The following is a 22943-nucleotide window of genomic DNA, read 5'->3' on the forward strand; positions in this document are numbered from 1 at the left end:
AGAGACAAAGGACTTTATTTTGCACGGTACACTGAGGAGCATGAACTTCATGCTCCTGTCAGTTCCTCTTGGCTTCCAAGTGTCCTGAGGATGCTAAGTGGAAGTCATGCACACAACGGGCTGGTATCATTGCTGAGAACCCCTGAACTTAGAAAACTCATTTTGTAGAAGAGCTGCAAACACACCTTTACAAACTTTGCCCTGCAGGGATACACAAGAGAAAAATCTTGCCCTCTGATGTGAAGAAAAATATTGCTATCTTCCAAAGTGTTTGGTATGTAAATATCTTTACTAAAATAGTCCAGGATAAGAACTCTCACAGGAAGTGTAGAAATACCATAGGACTGCCCTCCAACAAAACCTGCCAGAAGAATCAAATGTGTGTTTTATGTCAAGTGCCTGTTATGAATCATGCACTTTTCTTCAAGGAGAGGAACAACATTGGCTCTGCTAAAGTCGATTTCCCATTCGTAGACTAGGGTCAAGGTTGGTTACCAAGTCATTAGGAAAAGAATGTGCTTGACAAAGATAAATCATATTTATTATGATTCAATAATAGACTATGTTACCAAGCTGAAGATGTAAGATGGGGGTCAGATCATGAAGAATTGTGTAGGTCATGCTAGGTTTGGAATTTTTTCCATGTGGAATAGTCATGTTAAAAATCTTAATAATGGAGGTGTCTTAATTTTATCTTCAGAAAAATCATACTGGCACAGACTTTAGGGATTAGGAGCTAGTAAATGAGGAAATGAGTAGCAAACTGTCCAGCTAAAGATGACTGGCATCTGAAGTTGGACACGGGATGGAGACATGTGGCCAAATGTCTAACTATAGAGTGGAGACAGAATTAAGGATAAGTCTTATGTTTCCATATAAGGAAAGTTAGTGATTTGAAACAGAGATTTTAGAAAAAGAGAAGCAGGGTTCAGGTGGAGACTAAACCCAGGTCCTTCTGAGCTACATCTCTGCTTCATTTTTAAAATTTTGAGATAGGATCTTCCTAAGATGCCCAGGCTGGCCTCAGACTTGTGCTGTTACTGTGTCAGCCTCCTAGATTGCTGGTATGACAGGGGTGTGCCATCATACCCAGCTAATTTTCTTTTTCAGGACCAGAGATTGGTTGGTTTGTATTTAGATGTGCCCCAAAGCTTCATGTGGTCATAGGCTTGATCTAGAGTGTGCAGAACTGGAATTGATTCATGATGCAACGCTAGGCTCAAGGGCAGTAGGGTTAAGAGTGTTACCTGCCCTAAGTAGTCTGAATAAAAGGGCAAAGAGATGCTGTTAACTCCCCTTTGTTGCCTTTGCTGCCTTGGGCCTGCCATGCCTGTTTGTCATCCCTGCCTTGGAGTCGGCCAATTATGGGCTGAAATTTCTAAGAACTGTAAGCCAAACCCTTTCCCCTTTAACTTTGGGTGCCCGGTATTTGGTCTCAGCACCAAGAGAGAAGTATCTAACACAGGATTTAACCCAGGGCCTTGGCACTGGGTAGTTTCCTATCCACTGTTAATTTGAGACAGGGTCTGTTGCTAAGCTTCCCAGGCTGGCCTCCAACTTGCCATCCTCTCACATGAGACTTCCACAGCACTGAGATTACAGGCCCGTGCCACCAGACCTGGCTCTAACTCACCCTTAATGGCTGGGCAATCTTCTATGATGTAGATATATTACAAGGTAAACAAAGAACTAAAAATAAATGCCAAAATGGAGAACTCAAGAGGTGCATAACGTGTTAAATGACCCGGAAGAGAAAGTTCTTCGATTGTGCAGTTGCTCAAAAGTTCATCAACATGAAAGGACAACTGTGGGGATTAAAGTAAATCCTTCCACTGTAAAGGCATTTTACATGTGTCAGTGATTTTCAGTTCTAAGAGCAAGCCACTCACAGTCATGGCTGAGGTTATGGTTTCTATGGCTATTTCTTTTCCGGTCACTCTTGTGAATAATCAGCCATTACACTTGTACAATGAACTTTCTTTGTGCTGCACTTTACTCATCCCTAATAAACGTATCCTCTTCTTCTGAGGACACCACTTCGTACCAAATCCACTGAGGTCCGGTGGCACCAAAAGTCATGAACTGGCAGGACAGAAACAAGTGCTATTTCATTTCTGCACAGCTCATTAATCCAGATCAACTCAGATGTATTTCTCTAAACTTTGGCTAGACTGCAACGTTTTGTGATTGAGTCCTTCCTGCTGGAATGTAATTTTTTGTTTGTTTTGTATCTGCACGACACTCCCTTATATTTTTTACCCTTATTTCTTTTTATGTCCCCAAAACTTGCTAAAATACAGTAAAAATTCTCAGTTCTTTCTTTAGGTAAGGAAGCAAAGTCAAGTGTCAACCCAAGTTACATCTTAAAATTTTTCATTCTATGAAAAAGAATTAAAGAATGTTGTAAGACCAGAAACTAATAAAAAATCACCTACTTCAGAGATTTACCACTTGCTTTTTATAGCTTTATTGTCTATTACCAAGTTTTAATGTTTCAAATAATTAAATACTGCAAATGGAACATTAAAAATACAAACTAATTTACCAAAATAATTGTATTCTGAATATTATGTACAATATTATACATTTTACATTATATAAAAAGTTTTTATACATAAAGGTAAGATTTGATTTATGATTATTGGAAACCCAAAATACATTTGAACAAAGTATTCCTATGCATACATACATAATTGCCCACCTGGGATAATCGAAACCATACATGAATGTGGTTATTAAAAAGCAAAATTACATTCATACAGTAATAACAGAAAATGGAATTTTTGATATTATTTTGAAAGTCTTATTTAAAAACTACACACATGAATGATATAACCTAGTTCTGCATATTTAAATTTTTTATTTGCAACTAAAATGTGTATTTCAGCAGAAAGTTTTGATTTTTAATTTCCTTTTTAAAGGGATCTATTATAATTCATATTCATTGATATACCCTGTACGTAAGAAAAAGGCAAACTGATTCTCAGCAGTAGAAAAGCCAAAAGGGTGTAATACATATATTGCAGAGCACTGCAGTTTTCACTAGAGAGGTCTTTTAGGTCCTTGGTTAGGTTAATTCCTAAGTATTTAATTTTTCTTGATGCTGCTGTGAAAGTTATTATACCATATCGCCTTGAAAAATAATTCTAATAAATTGTAGTTAGGTATGCCTTCAAATTCACAATTGACATAAGAGACTATATATTGAGGCACAGAGCTTAAAAAAGAAATATATATTACTGTGAAGAGCTAGCTACTGAAATAAAGATATAACTAAGTGACTTCAAAAAACATATTGTGAATAGGTACACATGTAGAAAACACCACACATACTAAATTAGTTTGTCATCAATCCTCCAAAAAAGGTTAAGACACAGATACACCTTTCTGAACAGTGAAATACCAAATTAAATCCAAGATATTGCCACGAGTTTTAGTATTATCTCATTTTCAACACTCCTTTTTCAAGCAGAACTATTGCAATTTTAAGTAATGCCGTATATGTTTCTAACAGACCTAAAAAAATTGAAAAACAATGTCTTTATCTGCAACAAAAATGGATTTTTAATTGCACGTCACTCTCTTCCCAGAAATGCAGACTGGTGAGAATTTTATCAGAAGTATACATAAGAATCTCAGAGAAGCAATCAGTGGACTAGCCATTCTTCTTAAAGTGTGTACAGCATTTTGCCAAATCCCTCATTATAAAATCCTGTATTTATCAAAGACAAACAGAACATGGAAATCAGGACTGAGAAAAGTAACAATATGAGACATTTACAAAAGCAATGCTCTTTCCGACATCACATGCTCCATGAAAAATGAGATTCAGATCCTAAGGTAAGTTTATTATTTTTTTTTCTGGTACATGTTTAGCTTGAATATAAAAGAAGTTCTAATCTAAGTTATCAAAATATAGTCATATAAATGTATGAGTCTTTCTAATAAAAAGTTTAAAAAGTCTAAATTCTTAATTTTTGCAATTAAATATCCTAGAGTTCAGTAGGCAGATTTATTTTAGAGCAGCTTGAAAAAACTCATTGGCTTAGCATTGCCTGGAAATCGGGCATAGCTACATTTCAGCTCTTCTATGTGATTTATCAGCAACAGCGGCCCCGTCTTCTTCCTCCTCTTCATAGTGTTCTTCTCCACCTCTCGGGCGGTTGTCGTCGCGGACTTCTTGCTCTTCTCCATCATTTTTATCATCAGCCTTAAAATTAGAAGAAAAAAAGAAAAACTAAGAAATAGTGTGTGGAATTAGTGATTAATAATTCTTTAAAAAAAAAAAAACGAGGCAAAGTCATTCATTTTTTGAAGTGCATATGGAAAAAAAGGATCCAACAGGCAACAGTGCTATAGCCTCTCCTAATCTTCATGTTCTCATTGGCACAGTTTTCCTAAATTCTCACAGTGGGCTGGATAAGTTCAATGGTCTTAGAGGTGCCATTCCTATTGGTGCAGTCCCAACTATACATCTAACTGCTGTTCACAGAATGCACCCCCCACCCCACATACATGCACAAGTGCTCAATGGAAAGATCCATTCTACACATACATTTTCATCATTTTCCCCGTAGGTCTCCTCAGCATTATGCTGTAGTTCTCTTTTTTTCTCTTCAGTCAAATCTTCCTGAACCTGAAACACACCACAAATACTATGACGTGCTTTCATCACTTGCAAGGACATGTTTTGATTTCTGTAAGTTCATTCAAAATAACAGAAACAAAACTAAGCTAAAAATAAATAAGAAAAAAGATGAAAATCCAAGTGTGACTTACTTATTAGTACAAACAAACATAATACACATGTAACAAACATCAATGAGACTGATTCTGAATCTAAGACTTTAAAGTTTGAATTTCTGATTCCTCTGAATAATGATTAACTCCACAAGGACAACACCTGATGAAATTCACTTAGAAAAGTAAGCATTCCCCTTTCCAAATAGAAGAACGATAGGAATTTACATGCTCTGAAAGAACGCAAATTTTATAAAGTTTAATTCCATCTGTTTTCAATAACTAGGCACATCTCAGCCATGTGAAAATTGCTCAACAAATGTTGAATAAGTCACTCAATGAATAAATAAATGCAAAACTACATTATCTCTTAATGCACAGAAAATATGCCACTGCCTGTATACAATGTAGCAAAAATTGATGTATCTGTCCTATAATTAAGAATATTTCTGGCTAAAATACCTAGAAAATAGAACAGTCATTTCAATTTCTTCATGTAATAATCCAACAAAGTATTTCAAATTCCTGTCTCTATTTAGTGCTCTAATACATTTGTTTTAGTTTTCCTTTATGTACACTATTATTACTATTTTACAATCTCAATTATTTATCTCAAAATACAAATTAAAGAAAGCATCAAAATACTTTTGTGAAGTAATCTCTATACAATGTTCACATCTCATAGAAATGTAAGGTAAAACATTTTCTAACTTGCTGTTTTGAAAACCTTATATATGTCAAAACATTTAAGTCATCTGAATATATCTCAAAAAACTGCTGAACATCAATCAGTTAGGCATAAAGTAGTATCCAAGTACTAGAAGAAACCTTGATCTCTTTTAGGATCATTGTATTACAGTAAATCTTGAATGCCCGCCATCTCCGCACACACCCATACACACAATACATGATTTTTGGAAAAGTAGGGGGATAGCTATTGAAAATCGGAGAAATGGGTAAAGGATAAAAAGCATTTAAGGGTTATAATTAAGTAGCATTTCACAGGACATTGAGATAAAGACAAAGTACTTATTTCAAACCACACTAAGACGTGAATAACTGGAACACTAATTTGCTGAAATGTCCCTGTCTACTTCAATGAAGAAAGACATGTCTTCTACATGCTTAATAATGAAAACATTATTTCTCAACGCTGAACATGGTACAGTTGAGAATTAGAAAGATGTACCCTGAACTGCAGTGTGGTGGAAAGAATATATAAATCAGGAGGAAGCAACTTTTTACAAGAAAGGTCAGAGAGTACTTATTAAGGGTTTCTGGGGCATAATGTCTCTGGCACAGCTACACAATTCTAACCATGCAGCACAGAAACAGCTATAAACTAGCATGGCTGTGTTCAGGCAAAACTCAATCAATAAAATAGGTCACAGCCCTTAGTTGGCCAGCTCCAACCACATAAAATCACGGGCATTTCAGAGGTGATGTAGGCACACAGTTTTTTTGTTTTGTTTTGTTTTGGTACTGGGAATTGAACTCAGGACCTTGCCCTTGGGAGGCAGGGGAGGGGCCACTGAGCTCAATCCCCAGCCCTGGCACATAGGTTTTGATTGTCATACTTTTAATGAGGTTGAAGTTGGTCAGAGCTCAGCTGGTGACAGCCTGGGTCTCCTGTGGTCCAGTTCCCTGATCTGTGTGGTGATATCATCCTCTGATGGCTGATGCTTAAAGTGTCTTAACTAGGAGTTAGAAAAACTGTGACTTTCTCATTCCCTCATCCATTCTACATTCACTGACTTTCTATACAGAACTCTCCACAATCAACTCTATGCCGACCAGGACTATGCATTTAATCATGACATTCCGCAAGGTCAAACCTAAGTGGTCTCTACTTCTGATTCTAACAATTCGTAACAAGCTGACTCACCTTGAGAAATGTAATTAACCTCTCTGAAGCCCCAGTTTCTTATGTGTAAAAAACAAAAAGATTGGGTATAGGTTTGGAGACACAAATCCGTACAAGTCTTGGGTGAGGATATCTAGCAAATGCACACAGACACACAGCAGTCCGCATGAGGAAGGTTCATACTTCCCAAATTCCATCCACAGCTGTGTGCCAAGGACCATTTACCTAAACAAGGAGCCTCAGCTGGCGGTGGCAATGAAGGGCACTTTGGAAGAACTCCAAACTCCTAGACCCCACAACAGATAAGACCAAACTTTCCAAGGGAAGGTCTGGTCCGGGGAAGGATTTGTATTTTTCACAAACTTTTCAAAGGTGACAGGCAGACATGGCAAAAAGTAAGGACAGTTTTCCTAGAGTACCAGCGGATGGGATGTTAAGAACGCATGGCTTGTGAGATAATCACACACCTATACAATTTTTTTTCCTCCATTCTTAGGATGTACCGCAGAAAATTTAGCTGGCTTACTAGTTGTCAATATAATCTTATTTGCAAATTACTGCTTTAAATTATTCTGTAATTTAGGGAACCCAAAAATGAATATTCTATAATTTTCAAGCTATAAAAAATAGAGTTCTGTACACACATTTTAGTAATATATTTTTCATTTTTGAGAGCAAAAGCAATTCAAATTCATCTTCAAGGCATTCGTAAAAAGAAACAAAATATTGGACCTCCAATTGGTCTTTAAAATACCCTTAGACCGATATTCAAAAGTTATCAAAAGAGCCAGCAGCCAAATGTTATCCCTTCATAACGTAGAAACACAAATTATACCTTCTACACCAACTTTCTTTAGTATCCTGCTAGAGCTGATGCAATGTTTTACCAAAGATTTCTAACACTGCTCCTCATTACATGTCTTAGCCACTACAGTTTAATGTTTTAGGCATTTGAGAAATGAACCCTATGTGATGTGGTAAAGTGTAGTAAATGGCCAAAATAAAATAAAGCAAATCACTGAATCTGAAACAAGCCTTGGCTCGCCACCCTACCCCTGCTCTGTGTCTTAACATCTTTGTTTTAAACATGGAAGATGCTTTCAATGAGCCACAAACCAGTAACCTGAACCTTAAGTAGCCAAGAATGCCAGCATCCAAAGAAGTGGTGGCATGTGACAAACAAAAAACCTTCAGCAGCATTAGTTAGAACTATGGACACCCTGTTTGCCAAGCCAGTGCTTTTCAGGAGAGTTTATGGCAGGTGAAAAGCTCCCAGGTATGGCGGTTCACAGACTGTAGTCTCGGTACTATGTGCATACATCTGGCCGCTGAAGTGAACGAAGAACCTTGAATTCGCTTTCTCTCTCTCGAGTGTTCAAATAAGCCTCTTTTCTGTTACACTGGGAGAATTAATGCATTCAGATTTGTTGTCATTTAATCCATTTTTGATGCTGAAGTGATTTTAAGGTATACACAGTAATGTTTGACAATGTCATCACTTGCCTTCTTTCCTCAAAATAGGTAAGACAGATGGCATGTAAGCAACAAGAGGAGGACCTTTAAAAGGAGTGTCTTCCACGCTGACAATACCAAACAACAACAGCTCGTCCGTCAGCCCTGTAAGGCAGGAACAGTGCAAGCTTCCTAAGATCATACTCGTTTTGGGTCCTTGCAATCAAAAGTTCAAGTTCCTAAGTCTGATGGCTGTGCCTCTGAACAGGGGTAGCCCTGGCAGGAGACAGTTCCTCCCCAGGAGCAAACGCTGATAGCAGCAAGTCTGACTGTGTGCAAGGAGGGAGCGATACCAAGGGCAGCTGAAGGCTTCAGCCTTGCAATAGGAGGAGGGGGCTGGAAATTCCAAGGTTTAACGAAGGTAAGACGCTACAGTCACATAGCCTTCCACGGTTTTCAGAGCGCTTGCACAAATGGTGCACCAGACACACATATGCTTACAAAGAACACAGTGTGTGTTTCTATTTTATTTTTCTCGTTTTGCTTCAGTTTGCCGAATACTTCATCTCTCACTGTCACTAATGCTTGAATGGTATTTGGTAACCACGCTTCTTCCCTTTCTAAAAAACACCTGGTAAAGGTGGGTAGATTTTTAAAAAATTCATCATCCAAGAAAATATCAGAAAAATACAACATTGCCTGAACAAGCTGGTCAGGGAGCAAAGGTGTACTGGGAAGAAGAAAGGCTCAAGGGTCTTCCATGGACAGTTCTCAGGGCAACAATCCTAAGGGACAAGGTGGCAACCTGGAGCTTACGGAAGAGGCTGAGAACTGAGGACACAAATACTGTCATAAAAATTCTGGGCATGAAAACAACAGGGTAAAGTACGCAGGACCTGGGGGCTGTGCAAGGAGAGGAAACGAGCTCTTGTCAGTTCAGCAGACTTGAAAGTAGAAGAGCGGTGGCCGGAGCGGGGCAGCAGCTACATTAGGGCTGCCCCCAGCCAGGGTAACCTCTCCGCCTTCTATACCCTCTTGCCTCGGTCTTTCTCCCCTTGATCTTTGCTGGAATCCCAGGATTTTTCTCCTCTACAGCTGATGATAATATACAAGGGAAAAAGAATCAGTAAACACTGATTAAATTTTTATGTTACCCTTCTGAATTTTTCAAAAGAAGCCAAGGTGAACCTTTTCTCTCTTAATCCCTCAAAGATTCCTGTTATCTGACATAATGAAACAAAGTAATATTAGTCTAGACATCTTGTTACAAGACTGGATGAATCTTTTTCTTGCCAAACGTCTTAATATTCCAGGCTGCTGGTTTCTCTAGTGCTCTCTTTCTGACAGACAGCTGCGGGGCTTGATGAAGATGAACATCAGGATGAGAAACGAGACAGAACAGAAAGATCAAGCCTGTTAGAAAACAGATGACTTAGGATGCTGTCAGTGGATGTAAAGGGCAACGTCCTTTTCTGCTTTCCAGATATAAGCTCACACTTTAGCTCTGGAAAAGATGACAACAGCAATAAGTAGCAAGCTGACATGGGCCAGGGACCTGTGTGTGCAGGTAAGAGCACACGCTTTCAGAGCAGGACTTCCAGGAGGGGTGTGCTCAGCTGGCCACGTGTTCACGCTCCCAGGAGCCTCCACTCAAGCACAAAGCTGTGCACCTACCTGGCTGAGAAAGGCTTGAATTCAGAAAGGCTTTTTACTGCTCTACGAGAGACTGAGCAGAGCCTGATCTGTGTTATATTCCTACACTGCAGGAGTCCACTCCAGAGAGGACTATGACAAAACGTAATAACAGACAGCATTCACCCTGTGACCCAGCCCAGGAAGGTTATGCCGTGATAGCTGCTACGCAGACCTAGTCTACAGTATTGTGCCAGAACTTTAGGATCAAAATCACATTAAAAGGAAACGTTAAGAAATTCCATCTGAATGCATTGTAGCCGTCTCAGTTCCTTAGTCCATATTTCCCTTCTCGGGTCCTATTTCTGCATCTCTTCATTGTTTTGTTGCTTTCTATTTTCCTGCAGGCTGGAGATGACCTAGGGTCTCAGGCCTGACAAGCAAATACTCTACAACTAAGCTACATCTCTAGCCCTTGTTACGGTTAAATTTAGTTTAGATACTGAGTTCTTCTGAGAGAAAAGGTGGTCAGAAGGAGAGATTTTAAAATTTATGAAAGTGTTTCAGGACACCACTGGATTCCAGTGGACGATGTGGGGTATCCCTGTGATGCAGGCACGGGGGAAATGTCCACTGAGGAAGCCACAGGTGTCAGTCTGTGTTCCCTCAGTGTGCAGAGCTATTCTGCTGTTATGAGGGAAGGAGCAAAAATATTCTTCTAAAGACAATAGGAAACTAATTCTTAAGAAAGCCAAATGCCGGGGGCCAGGGATTTAGCTCAGCGGTTCGGTGGCCTGCCTTGCAAATGCAAGGACCCAAGTTCAATCCCTGGTACCAAAAAAAAAAAAAAGAAAGAAAGAAAGGAAGAAAGCCAAATGCCGGGGGCCAGGGATTTAGCTCAGCGGTTCGGTGGCCTGCCTTGCAAATGCAAGGACCCAAGTTCAATCCCTGGTACCAAAAAAAAAAAAAAGAAAGAAAGAAAGAAAGAAAGAAAGAAAGAAAGAAAGAAAGAAAGAAAGAAAGCCAAATGCCTTCTTAATTCTAAGTCTCTGGCAAGAACCAAAAAGATGGATTCTATTACCTTAATTTTACCATCTATCCAAACGGTTCTACTACCACCCTTCCTTATCCTGCTTAAGTTTTCTGAACATTTCTATAGCACACACGTCAAGTCAGTACTGCTGAGGTTCAGTTAAAGCTAATGTAACAGACACAACAATCCTTTCCATTTCCTGTGATCTTACTACCTCCTCTTCTCCCTCTTCCTGATACTGTTCATCAACATTATCTTCCTGCTGGTCTGGATTTCCTGCCATCTGTGGAGACAAAGAGGAGGCTCGTGTTACTGTACATTGGAGATGCCTTTTCCAGTGCCCTGGGATAAAGAACAGGCACGCCACCACGAAAGGGGCCAGGAAACGATGACTAATCATAGCATTTCAGACAATGGCCTAAAACCCACACAAGGGGCACACCTTTTCCCAATGCAGACTATGAATAATCTTTTACTTAAACCAGGCATTCACCAAATACTAAGGTTAAACCCACCACTGGTAGTGGGATCTGCTTACCACCAAATGATCCTCCATTTCAGCATTTCCTTGCTTTTGATCACTTTGTTGTGGCTCTTCGTTTTCCTCAGGCAAGTTTTCTTCTCTCACTTGCTCGGCTTCCTCAAATTCATCTTCACCTTGATTATTTGGGTCATCTGCTGGGTTTACATCCTCTACAGCTGCCCTCTATAATAGTTTAATAAAAATGAACCAACACTTCAAAACTGAGGATCAAGTTTAATTTCATTTAAAAGGTCACACACTGACAAAAAGTGAAATTGTCCTCCGTGAACTGTTCACATATATCCTCACCAAGACACACCAGTATCAAGTGTCTCAATGTCAAAAGATAAAACCCTGCTTTATTTATCAGAGTCTGAGACTCAGAATGAAGCACAAATAGTACTTCCTTTCTGAAAATGATACCAACATAGACCTCAAAACTCTGCTAATACAAGGAACATGAGCATAACTGAACAGACAAGAAAAACAGCAAATAAAACTCAAAGGACCAAGGAGGAGAAAAACTTTAATATAAATTAGGATGGGAGATTTAGATGGGCAAATAATAACTCCTTTATCTGCTATGTTCATTTTCATATAGACAACTTACCTTTGCAAGCAATTTTTAAAAGATAAACGATGAAAGAAAGCAGTTGATAGGACACACCAGAAATGATCTAGGAAGAGATGCTAAGGAGGACAAAGACACGAAAAGGGCTCTTAAGTAAGCCATCCATTTGTAATACTCTTTATTAACAAACACTACCATGAAACTGAGAGCTGTTGCACTGGCAAGGAAAAGGAAAAAACTGCTAACCAATCTTTGGCAATATATTATGAAAAATACCCTCCAAAACCTACCCTTGGTAGTTTTCAGGTCTTGAGGTCAACAAATGCTCTGAAAATGTTCAGCTTTAGAATTACTGCAATTTTCCAGTGAAGCTTCCAAATAATATAAATCCTCACAAAGATTCAGCTTTTAAAGTCAGAAATGGGCAGTAATGGTAATGCTTATTATGAGTTTCCCCAAGCCCTTCCAGGTCATCTATAGGACACTCACTAAAGTGGCATCTGCTTCCAAGAGCTGCTAAAGCCAGAGAAGGATTCGGTCTTCCCCACTGTTCTCCAAAGCAGATTCTACTTTAATTCACTTAAGAGCCTTGAACATGTTCAAGAGCTCACTACAGTCTCAGCTGACCTGTTATCTGCACATCCCTGGCCATAAGCTTCATTCGAGTGTAAATGACATTTTTCTCAGGAACAAAGAGGGGTAAACTGCTACCTTCGCACTAAACTCTACTCCACAATCTTATACAGATTTCCGTTTGTGCAGTATCAATAATTTATGTGAGAATGTAAGAAAAATGCAACCTGTTCTCCTCAAGAAAACACAGTAAGTTCCTTTTGCTACAGTTCCTAAAAATGCACACACTAGCACCAACTCCAACCAAATAATCAGGCGTTAACAGGCACATTCTCTTAATTTAAAATAGATTCAACAGTGACAAACAAACAGGTCCAACAATTCTAATTTAAAAAGCCCCAGTCGGGGCTGACAATTTCTTTTTAAAGAAGGCCTGGTCGCTGGGGATTGAGCTCAGTGGTTCCACTGCCTGCCTTGCAAACGTGCAAGGACCCAAGTTCGATCCCCGGTAGCCCTCCCCCTGCCAAAAATAATAAAGAATGCCTGGTAGAAAGGTCAGTGTTTCCTAGTATGTTTCTCAGATCAAATAGACAGCAGAAGAGTAAAGATTCACAGGCAAATAATTAAAACCTATGGCAGTTCGCAAGCTCATATGACTGTAGTACTCACCCTTTCCCTTTCCCCTCAATGGTGCACACTCACCGGCTTCATACACTTGCTTCCTTTCCTTTGTAGAACATTCTCTTACTAGCTCTTGTTCTTTCCTGAAAATATTTCTGGGTGAGGTTTCGTATTGGATACTTTCCAAAACACTAATCCGGGAAAGGCGTTCTACCACATTTCAGTACGAGTTAGGTGGAAAACTTATTTCCATCAAAGAACTTTAAGCAGTAAGCAGTAAGACTTTCTTGATGATTAGTAAGGAGAAACATGGATCTTCCTTTCAATTCTCTGGATCAATATGAACAGAGCCTGTGTGATAGCACAGACTGCCTGTTATGAACATGGAGGGTGATTCATTAGCAAAAGATGAGAACAACGTTAAAATAAAATTAATCTATGCTCAACCTGAGAACAGACTCACTTAACAGTCATTTGCCTTGCTCGAAAGAACAAGCCTTTAGTCTATCCAGGTGAGTTGAAGATCTTGCTCTTCTGGTAAAGACAAAAACCAATGCCAATTGTTGTGTGTCTACCTACTCATAATCTAAACTTTCTTTACCATCATGGTATTTCACCACTCTTTTCATGTATGAAACCATATGTTCTTATTATGTATTCATTAAACTGGACCTTCGGGAGGTTAGAGACTCACACGATGTACTAAAAGCCACAGCAGACCACTCAAAATGCTCAGGAAAGGGTAAGTTCCCTTCAGTGGTCTCCTGTCCAACTTCCATTCTTGCCTTCCTCATTTCCTTCATCTTTTAGTTACCTCCTACCTCAACATTTCTCCATTCTGCTTTTTCAAGGCAACATCTTTCTTTTCTTTCTTAGAGAAACCTTCAGCCGGTTTCATCTCACCTACACCTACATCATGAATTATGGTATATAATACTGTTCACATGTAATTGTGCAGGCTGCCTTCCTTTGTGCTGATGAGATAAAACATACTCCTAGGGCCAGAGGCTTGAGCCAGACATACTGTCCCTTTTTCTTCAGCCTCACGAGTTTCCAGATGTTGGGACCAGAGAAGAAGGCACTTACATTTGCCTCAGATTCTGGGTCGGCTTCTCGGGGCCTTTGTTCATGGGGCTCATGTTGGTGACCTAGGTCTCCTTCAGCTTCATCTTGGTGCTGATTTTCTCTGTCATAGGCTAAAAAAAATCAAAGAACTGAGATTAAGTCAAAGTAACCCCAACAGTGGCCTTCCTGGTGACCATATCACCCACTCTCTCCTGTGGCTCAGTTAACTCAATACACAGCATCCCAGATTTTTTGAATAAGCTTTGTCTTTTCCAAGACTGTGTGTCTAAAGACATAGTCTGGGGGACTGACTTCATTCCATCCTTCTAAAACAAATGTCATTAACAGAAGCTGCATTTCCCCCATTGTTAGGCAAGGAAATGATCAAAGCTTAATAAAACAAACTCTAGCCATTGAACACTGCTAAAATAATCAATTAATTTTTGGTTAATACCAGAGGAAACATAAGTTTCCAAAAGAAGAAATGCCATTAGGAAATGAAAGGAAAAAACAATACCTCAGTGGTGGAACTCAAAAGTACAGACAGAACCACCTCAGCCCCCTGTGCTGAAGGCTGTGGTGGGGCAGGAAGGACTCAGTGGCAGGAGAGTACTGCCAGGTCTGTGGCACAGCAAAGACTATGAGCAGTTCCAGGATGGGATGGGATGGCATGGGCAGCAGACACGAGCAAGTGCTCAGTGGGGCATCTGCCCCTGGCCCCAGTACTAACACGTCCCTTTGCTACCACACCCCTCAGTCCCCTCTGCAGTAACCACGGCCAGGCCCGGTCCCCACCAGGGCCCTGAGCACCCACAAGTCTCCTCTCCAGTGTTCCAGAACAGGCTGCCACCCCACATTTTGCAGATGCAGTGGAACACTTGTTACATCTGGTGATCAAGGATTTCCAGTGTGACTCCATCAGGGGCACCTGTTCTACCTTCCTCTTCAAGCCTCTGAGTCTTCTTTAAAACATGGCCGCTGGCTCTCCAGCCCTCAGTGCAAGAGTTAAGATGTGCTGGGATGCTGGCTTATGCAGTCTTGAAGGTGACCCGCAGAGTCTTCTGGGCCTCAGCAAAGGGGTGTCTGCTGTTAAATGCCTTCCTTTGGTTCTCAGTTTCCTTGCAGATCCCTCCTTGGATAACCAGTCATCTCTTGCCCACCCTTCTAGCTCCTGAGGATATACAGGCATCAGAAGTGGCAGGAGCACAGTAGTTCCCCCTTATCTGTGGTTTCAGTTATGTGCAGTCAGCCCTGGTCCAAAAGTATCAAATGGAAAATTCCAGAGACAGATAATTCATACATTTTAATCTGTGCGTTGTTCTGAGTTGTGCAACGAAATCTCACATTGTGGTGCTCTATCCAGCCTGGGAGGGGGAATCATCTTGGTCCAGCATATCCAAGCTGTGTACTTCACCTGCCCATTAGTCACTGTCATCAGATCCACTGGTGGGGAATGCTGGAATTCAGGTGACTCTTATTTTACTTAAAATTTGTTCCAAAGGGCAGGAGTAATGATGCTGGCATTTTAGATGTCCTAGCCATAAAGTGCTTCTTTAAAGTGAAAATGTAAAAGTTCTTAAAAGGGGGAAAAAAAAGGAAAGAAAAAAAAAAACTGTGTGCTAAGGTTTCTATGCTTTGTGGCAAGAATGAATCTTCTATCTGTGAAATTGTGAAGAAAAAAGAAATTCATGCTAGTTTTGCTGTCACACCTCAAACTGTAAAAGTTATAGCCACAATGCGTGATACAGACTTAGTTAAGATGGGAAAAGGCATTAAATTGATGGGTAGAAAATGTGAACAGAAAATGTGTTCTCTTGGCAAGTATTTAGCTCAGTGGTTCCACAACTGCCTAGCAAGCATAAGGACCCGAGTTCAATCCTCAGTACCAAAAAAACCAAAACAAAACAAATCCAAGAAAATGTGTTCTCACTGATGACGGTGTGTTACATCTGAGGGCACTGGGCCCATGAATAGACTTTAGCCAGCTCTTCCCTGAAATGAGTGATACTAAACCATGCATAGGAAGTAATGGTAATAGTGATACTAAGCCATTTACTACTGCATGTAACAGTTCAGTAATAGGTTTGAACTGAAAGCTATAAAAAAATACTAGACAGGCTGATAAAGAAGCAGCTGTCATATTTCCAGCAGAGTTAGAGATGCTGATGAGAAAGGGTACTAACCAAAGCAAGTGTTGAACTAAGATGACACCAGGCTCTGCTGTAGGAAGGCCCCAAAGGAACCACATTTCCGAAAGTACAATGAATCCAGGGCATAAAACATGGGCGATCACACTTGAAGAAGTGGAAGAACATACGGTACTGAAGGCCATCAAGCAGTGTTAACAGATGAAGAACTTGAAAGAACTTGGTCATATACAGGGGAAGAGGAAGAGGAAGAACTAAACAGAGTCAGAAATGTGTATATTATCAAAATTTGCTGAAAGATTTAAAACTATACTGACATCGAAGGACAAAAGTGTGGAGTATGATTATTGAACAGAAGGCAGCGTTAAAGTGGACCCAGATGATCACTGAAGTATTGCAGCCTCCCTAGCATGTTTTTATGAATTAAACGGACAATCATTTCCAGTTACAACGTTCTTCCAAAATATTTCAGCAAAAGACAAAAACAAAAAGGCTTCAATTACTATTTAAAAAACCCACCTGTTACCAGCAGGGAGCTCATCTTGGTGTGTGGCACTGTTCAGCTAGCTATCCGGGGGCCCTCACCAGGCGCTCAGGCCATGCAGCAGACTACATTATAATGAGAGCATTCATCATGGTGCCCTGACAGTGCTTTTCTGACAGTGGCAGAGTTCCTGATTAGCATGGGACTGGAACGGGGTACACCTAACTTTTCCTGAGGACTGCTCTTTTTCTTCTGTTATTTTGTTTCGTTTCATGTGTGTGTGTGTGTGTGTGTGTGCGTGTGTGTGTGTGTGTGTGTGTGCGTGTGCTTATTTTAGAGGCATAAAAACACAGAGCTTAGTAAAATGGGAAGTGGCTACTTCAGTGGTGTTGCACACTATACATTTTCTGTAACTGCTGAACAATCCCTAATAAGCAAATTTACTTTCCAAGATGGTCTTGTCTAAATCATTCTTCGGACCATTGATGCCTCTCCCAGATGTTTCTTTCATATCTGCTTAGGAAATTTACAAAGCATAAACACTGTCTACTCTGGACACTGAACCACTGACATGGTCATGGCTCGATGATCCTCCTTCTGACGCAGCTCTAGCAGCCCAACAGTACCCTAACACTACGCCCCAGTGCCTATGTCGAACGCTTCCCTTCATCTCACCATGTGGGCATTTTATCAGCTCATCTAAAGCCATAAGAGGACGATCCATCCTCAGATGGGTCCCCGGTGCTGGTCTCTCCCCCCACTGCCCTAAGGTGATCACACCTGGTTCCAGGGAGCCGCACACTGTCTATCGCAGTGACCAACACACAGAGTGATGGCAGGAGGATATGGCTATGAGAGAGTCTACACAGCAAGGAGTAGGAGGCCTCTTCCCTGGCACTCTCCTTTACTATGGCTCCCTTGTGGGAAGAGACCTAATGTTTTGCAACCCAACAAAAAACAGTGCTCCACCAACAGTTGTAGCCACTTTTATTCCTGTGGTCAATTTCAACGATGAACTATTTTGACAGTCTGGCCTGGAAGGCAACTCAACCTTCACATGTTTTCAAAACTTATTTCCCCAGCCAGGTTTCCCTGGATTTGACAAGCAGTGACACTTGTTGTTGAAGACTAAGGCCGGCATGGCCACTTTCAAGGAGGTATCTCCCAGACTGTTTCGGTCCGTGCCTTCATGTGGCCAAAGGCAGGGCTCAGGGAAGGTGACAGGATTGATGGGTGCACTACAGCTGGTATGGTGTTGGGAGGTGGGGCCTGGACAGAAGATAGGGGTTATTGGGGCATGACCTGGTAAAGTGAGTCTTCTCTTTCTGGTTCCTCCCTTTTCTTTCTGCTCTTGCCTGCCTCGATGTGAGCAGCTCTCCTTCCCTTTGCCATGCCTCTCTACCATGCTCTCTTACCTTGGAGCCAGCAAAATAAAGCAAAATAAACCTTACTTCCCTTAAGTCATGGGTATCAGGTATTTGTCTCAGCCACAAGAGAAGTGCTAAGACTCTGCAGAACTCTGATGCCAGTGATGGTGTGGACATTCTAAAAAGATTTAACAGCCAACAACAGGCCTGAAGTTCTGAAAAGAGAGGACTGGGAAATGATGGAATGTATTGCTCTGCTTGTTTCCTGCCAAGGGCTGCTTCATCGCATATCCCAGACTCAGACGAACTGCTGACTGAAACCAAGGCAAGACACACTGTTACCTTCAGTTCCCAACCAGGGAAGAGCAAAAAACCTGACTGGAGCTTTCAGGTTTCCCAGAAGAAGAGTCACCAGTACACAAAGCACGCAGGGGAGTTGGGAGAAAGGCTTGTAGACCCTGCAAATTCTACCTCAAGTCATTTCCAGAGAGAGGTCAGCCAGATGAACCCGCCTCAGTCACCCAACTATACTACAGGGCTCACTTTGTGGGCAGTTTTGGGCAAGGAATCACAATTCAGAGAAGCTCCGGGCCTCTTGCTCTGTCTGAGGAACTGCAGCTGGAGAAGGCTGAATCTGAGGGGAATAGTCACCCTCAGGTGGCTGAAGACTGTGCTCGAGTTGATGCAGGAGAAAGAACAGATGTCACAGTTATTTAACTGGCTCCTCATCAACTTCTCAGAAGCTCTGGAGAATGGGAACAGTAACTTCCTAGCCGCTAAATGTCCAAGAAAAACTGTTTGCTCCTGGCCTCTGGTATCATTTCACCTCTAAGCTGTTCTGACGTCTTCCTTTACAACTGAAGTTTAAATGAAGAAAATGAAGCACTTTACCATGAAAAAAACCAGCCCACTGATATGGCAATGATGCCGCTGTCACAACAGAGATGCACTGCACAGTTATACTCATGCAGATGTATTCACCCTGCTTTGGGGAAATCTTTAGATGATAAGAACTCTCATAGCACACAGGATAAGAGCAAATCACTTTTGAAGGAAAGTAAGATAAAATTGGGAGGTTAAGTATACAGACAGTGTTCAGTCTACAGAAAATATAGGGGGTAATTTACAAGTGCACAAGGGAATTAAATAAAGAAGGGGAAAAAATTGTTCTCTAGTCACACTGATAACAGAACAAAAGAGCCTAAAGTGACCCCTGGGGGACATAAGGAAAACAATTTCTTGACTCTTAGTGCTATAAAATATCACAACAAGCTACTGAGGGAGTGTGGGTCATCACCTCCCTTTAGACTCCTCTTAGAAAACTATACCCTTCTAAGCACCAGTGGTGCCAGGGAGACAGCTACTGACTAGCTCTGTTATCACAGCAAGCAATGCTGGATAAATTACATACCAGACCTCTACCATAAAGGAAAGCTACTGTAGGTTTAATTTAAAAACTTTTGAGACAATGGTACAGAGACTTCCAAGGGAAAAAGAAAATGTAGAAATTTTCCCAAAGCATAATAATCCTACGATGATCTGTCAGAAATAACTTTTTCATATACAAAAAGATTCAACCATAGAGGAGGAAGATTATCCAACCAGTTTTTGCTTCCGGTACGCACTCTTTAAAAGGATCAAGACTAATCCAGTAACAACCACAGAAGCGTGGCTCGTAAACTTTTTTTGCACCTGCTCAGGTACGCTTTTAGCTTCTTGGTGTGACATAAAATTGGCTCACTGGTATTGTATAATGTTAGCGAGTAGTTTTATTAAAACATTCATCATCTGAGAAGTCTTACCACCTCCTTCCTCTTCTTGCACTCCCTGGTCCTCTGGCCCCTGAACAATATCATTATCCACAGCATTATAATGAGCTTGCTGCCTGTCAAGGACACAAACATTATAAATCTGGTGACACGGGTCATTTATCTTTCGAGATAGTAATAAGGTTTTCAACATTTTTTAAAAAGCCGTAATTAAAAAAAAAATTTCTAGTTACATGGTTAAGATACAATGATGAATGTATGCTTTCAAAAAGGGTAGTAGATATTTTATAAGAAAAAAATAAGGTTAACATAAAGCCTGCTAGGCTATTTTGAGTCCTAAAGTATCACTTTTAAATAGTAGTTATATTTGAAATTAAATATCTGGCATTTAATTCTCAAGTCATTACACTATCTTGGCTACATGAGCAGTATGAGCCTCTCACGTCCATGCATCGCCAATGCACAAAGTCGTGCTTCATTTCTTTGTTAAACTGAGTGGGCCGCTACACCCATCAGGCGAAGGGGAAGGGGAAGGGGAAGGGAAGCGGGGGAGAGGGTACCGTAGCTGCTCCTGGTGCTGCTCCCGGTCCTTCTCACGCCCAGCTTCCCTCTGCTGAGCCATCTCTCTGGCCAGAAGCTGCTGCTCCTGCTGCTGCCGCTGCCATAACAAGTGTCCCTGCAGCCTCTGCTGGTGCAAAGCTTCCTGGCGTTCTCGCAGCCGCTGGGCCTCCTCGTCCCTTCTCGCTGCCAGTCTCTGCTGCTCCAACTGCTCCTCGTACAAGGACCGAAATTTGGTGACCAGCCTGGTCGAAGGGTGTGCCTGGGGCAAAAATGAGTTGATGCTAAGGAAAAGGAATCAGCCCCTTAGAGTTTTGCTTTCATTTGTGTCATGACAAACTCAGAAGGACAACTGGTTTATTAACATCTGTTTTTCAGGTGAACACTTCAGTCCAAGAACTCCCGTTTCCCAACCTGCTCTAAATTGCCCTTGGCTTCTTTTAGCAGCTGATCTTCCCAATTTACAGATATTAAGGCAGCCTTTGAGTTTGCTACTTGCTCAAAATGGAACATAGGGTGCAACGTAAGAGATCAGCTTCAGAACATAGTTAAATTTCTGTTCACAAGCCTCTACAATAGCCAGGCACTTTGTAACCTACACTAATTGGGCCATTTGTGCAGCTAAGGCTTTTTCCATGAAGAGTTAAAGACCTAGGAATTAGTTAATTAATTCCAGCAGTATATATACCGACCTCAAACTAAGAGCCAAAATAAATGTCAAATTCCAGATTACACGGGGACAGCGGAAAACCGATTTTCTTCAAAGAAATAGAGTAACAGGTGAAAAGGCTGAACAAAGAAAAGAGAGCATGGAGTTGAGGGGAATTAAACCACGTGAGGAACTGCTCTCCTTAACGAGGGAGGGCACAGACTGACAAAGGTGTCTGAGGGCTATGTTTGCAACTACGTAACAGGGCAGCTATAGAGGCCACTGCATCCACACAGCCCGAAGCCTCCAGCCACTCTAAGTCTTTCTGAACCCAAAGCATCAGAGTTATAAAGAGTTAATCAGCATCCAGGCAAAGGCCAGGTGATCTGCCATTGAGTGTAAGTTTAGAGGTAGTAGAAGAAAGGAACCTAGCTGTTTTGGAATTCAGTGTTTTGCTAAAGTACTGCTTATATTACTAGCCAGTTATTTTTTTTTTAAACAGAAAAGCTGTACTTATGTGTGAGGAGCATCAGAGACAAAGCAGAAACTGGTTAAACGTAGTTACCTAATAAAATATTCCTATGTGATAAACTAGCTTTTTTTTTTGAGACATGGTCTTGCCATGTAGTTCAGGCTGACCTTGAACTAACTCTGTAGGCCAAGCTGGCCTAGAACTTGCAGCGATCCTCCTTCCTCAGCCTCCTGAGTACTGGGATTACAGGCCTGCGCCACCACGCCCAGCCTTGGTAAAGTACCTTCTGATAAAAGCCATTTTACTGTGGAAGGTAAATGAGCAAATGCCACCACACTAGCAGGCTCTACATGAACAAGAAGAGGGGGACTCTTGAGCATAAAAAAATCAAGACCTTTTTTATCTCAAGATACTCAAAATAGGATTTGAGCACAGCCTGGCAAAGTAACTGGTAAGGAGCTCAACTATTCCACTGTCTGAGGGACATGAGGATTGTGCACCACTGACAACAGGAAGAATCACACACACACACACACACACACACACACACACACACACCAGCTCCAACTGCTCTTGTCATCCACCATCTTTCTGAGGCACTTAAGTGGCTATGCTATTAATATTACAATAATAAACTTAAATACATGGCACATTACATTTAGTGAAATCCTCCAATTTTTAAAAAGCTTGCAATACATGAGAAGGATTTCTTCTTGACTACTAAAAGTAAAGCCATGTTTCCCACGCGGGTGGACCCGAAGTGTGGCCCGCACCTCGGCGTGAACACGCCCCTCTCGCAGGCTGGCCGCTTCCTTCTGTTCCCGCTGCTCTCTCCACTCCCGGTCCTGCTCCTCCGGCGATGGGTCGTGTTCCTCCTCGAGATGCTCAGCCTGCCCGACCTGCTCCATCTCCTCCTCCTCCAGGGCCTTTCTGTGCTCCTCCTCCACCCGGTGCTCTTCTGGCTCTCTGGTTTCCAGCTGGCGTGGGTTGTGCTCTGCTGCAGCCTGGAATTCTGCCCCCTTCGGGGTGGGAGGATAAGGTTTAATTTCTTCTGCTCTTCCAGGCATTGCTCCTTGTTTCTGCCACACATCACTATTGTGAGACTCCTAGGCCAAGTAAATCATGGGAAATGACATGCTTGCATTTCAGAAGTAGCAATACAACATCTTTATGACCACGCGTGTGGGGCTACAACCAAAGACAACTCCTAGAGTCTAGAAATATAGATTGTCCCGACTTAAAAAGATGGATGCAACAGTCACAATGTTTCTCATCCACAAAATAGAGGTGACATAGGCAAAACTTTATCTCAGCAAGAACACAGTTGGTGACCAGAGCAGCAAAGCCTATAAATACCCACATCTCAGATGCAAACCTTTCCCTCAAAAGCAATCTAACTCCCTTTTCCCTTAGAATAAAACAG

At 41.3% G+C, this 22943-nt stretch overlaps 1 protein-coding gene across 3 annotated transcripts in view; it reads right to left on the reverse strand.

Annotated features, from left to right (window-relative positions):
• Positions 1-3302: 3302 nt before the first annotated feature.
• Positions 3303-22943, reverse strand: part of Golim4 (golgi integral membrane protein 4) — a 77023-nt gene continuing 57382 nt past the window's right edge. For 2 of the 3 annotated variants that reach the window (XM_010606693.2, XM_010606691.2), the window contains 8 exons: positions 22294-22626; positions 20402-20661; positions 19875-19957; positions 14096-14205; positions 11260-11427; positions 10936-11004; positions 4556-4636; positions 3303-4210 (listed from right to left, as the gene is read on the reverse strand). In XM_010606693.2, the coding sequence (XP_010604995.1) occupies positions 4073-4210; positions 4556-4636; positions 10936-11004; positions 11260-11427; positions 14096-14205; positions 19875-19957; positions 20402-20661; positions 22294-22626 (1242 nt within the window). In that variant the 3' untranslated portion in view covers positions 3303-4072. The remainder of the gene's footprint in view (positions 4211-4555; positions 4637-10935; positions 11005-11259; positions 11428-14095; positions 14206-19874; positions 19958-20401; positions 20662-22293; positions 22627-22943) is intronic. The other variant, XM_010606694.2, reaches the window with a different exon arrangement.

The sequence above is a fragment of the Fukomys damarensis genome, unplaced genomic scaffold, assembly GCF_012274545.1.
Source record: "Fukomys damarensis isolate Sample0158 unplaced genomic scaffold, DMR_v1.0_HiC HiC_scaffold_12, whole genome shotgun sequence".
Lineage (NCBI taxonomy): Eukaryota > Metazoa > Chordata > Mammalia > Rodentia > Bathyergidae > Fukomys > Fukomys damarensis.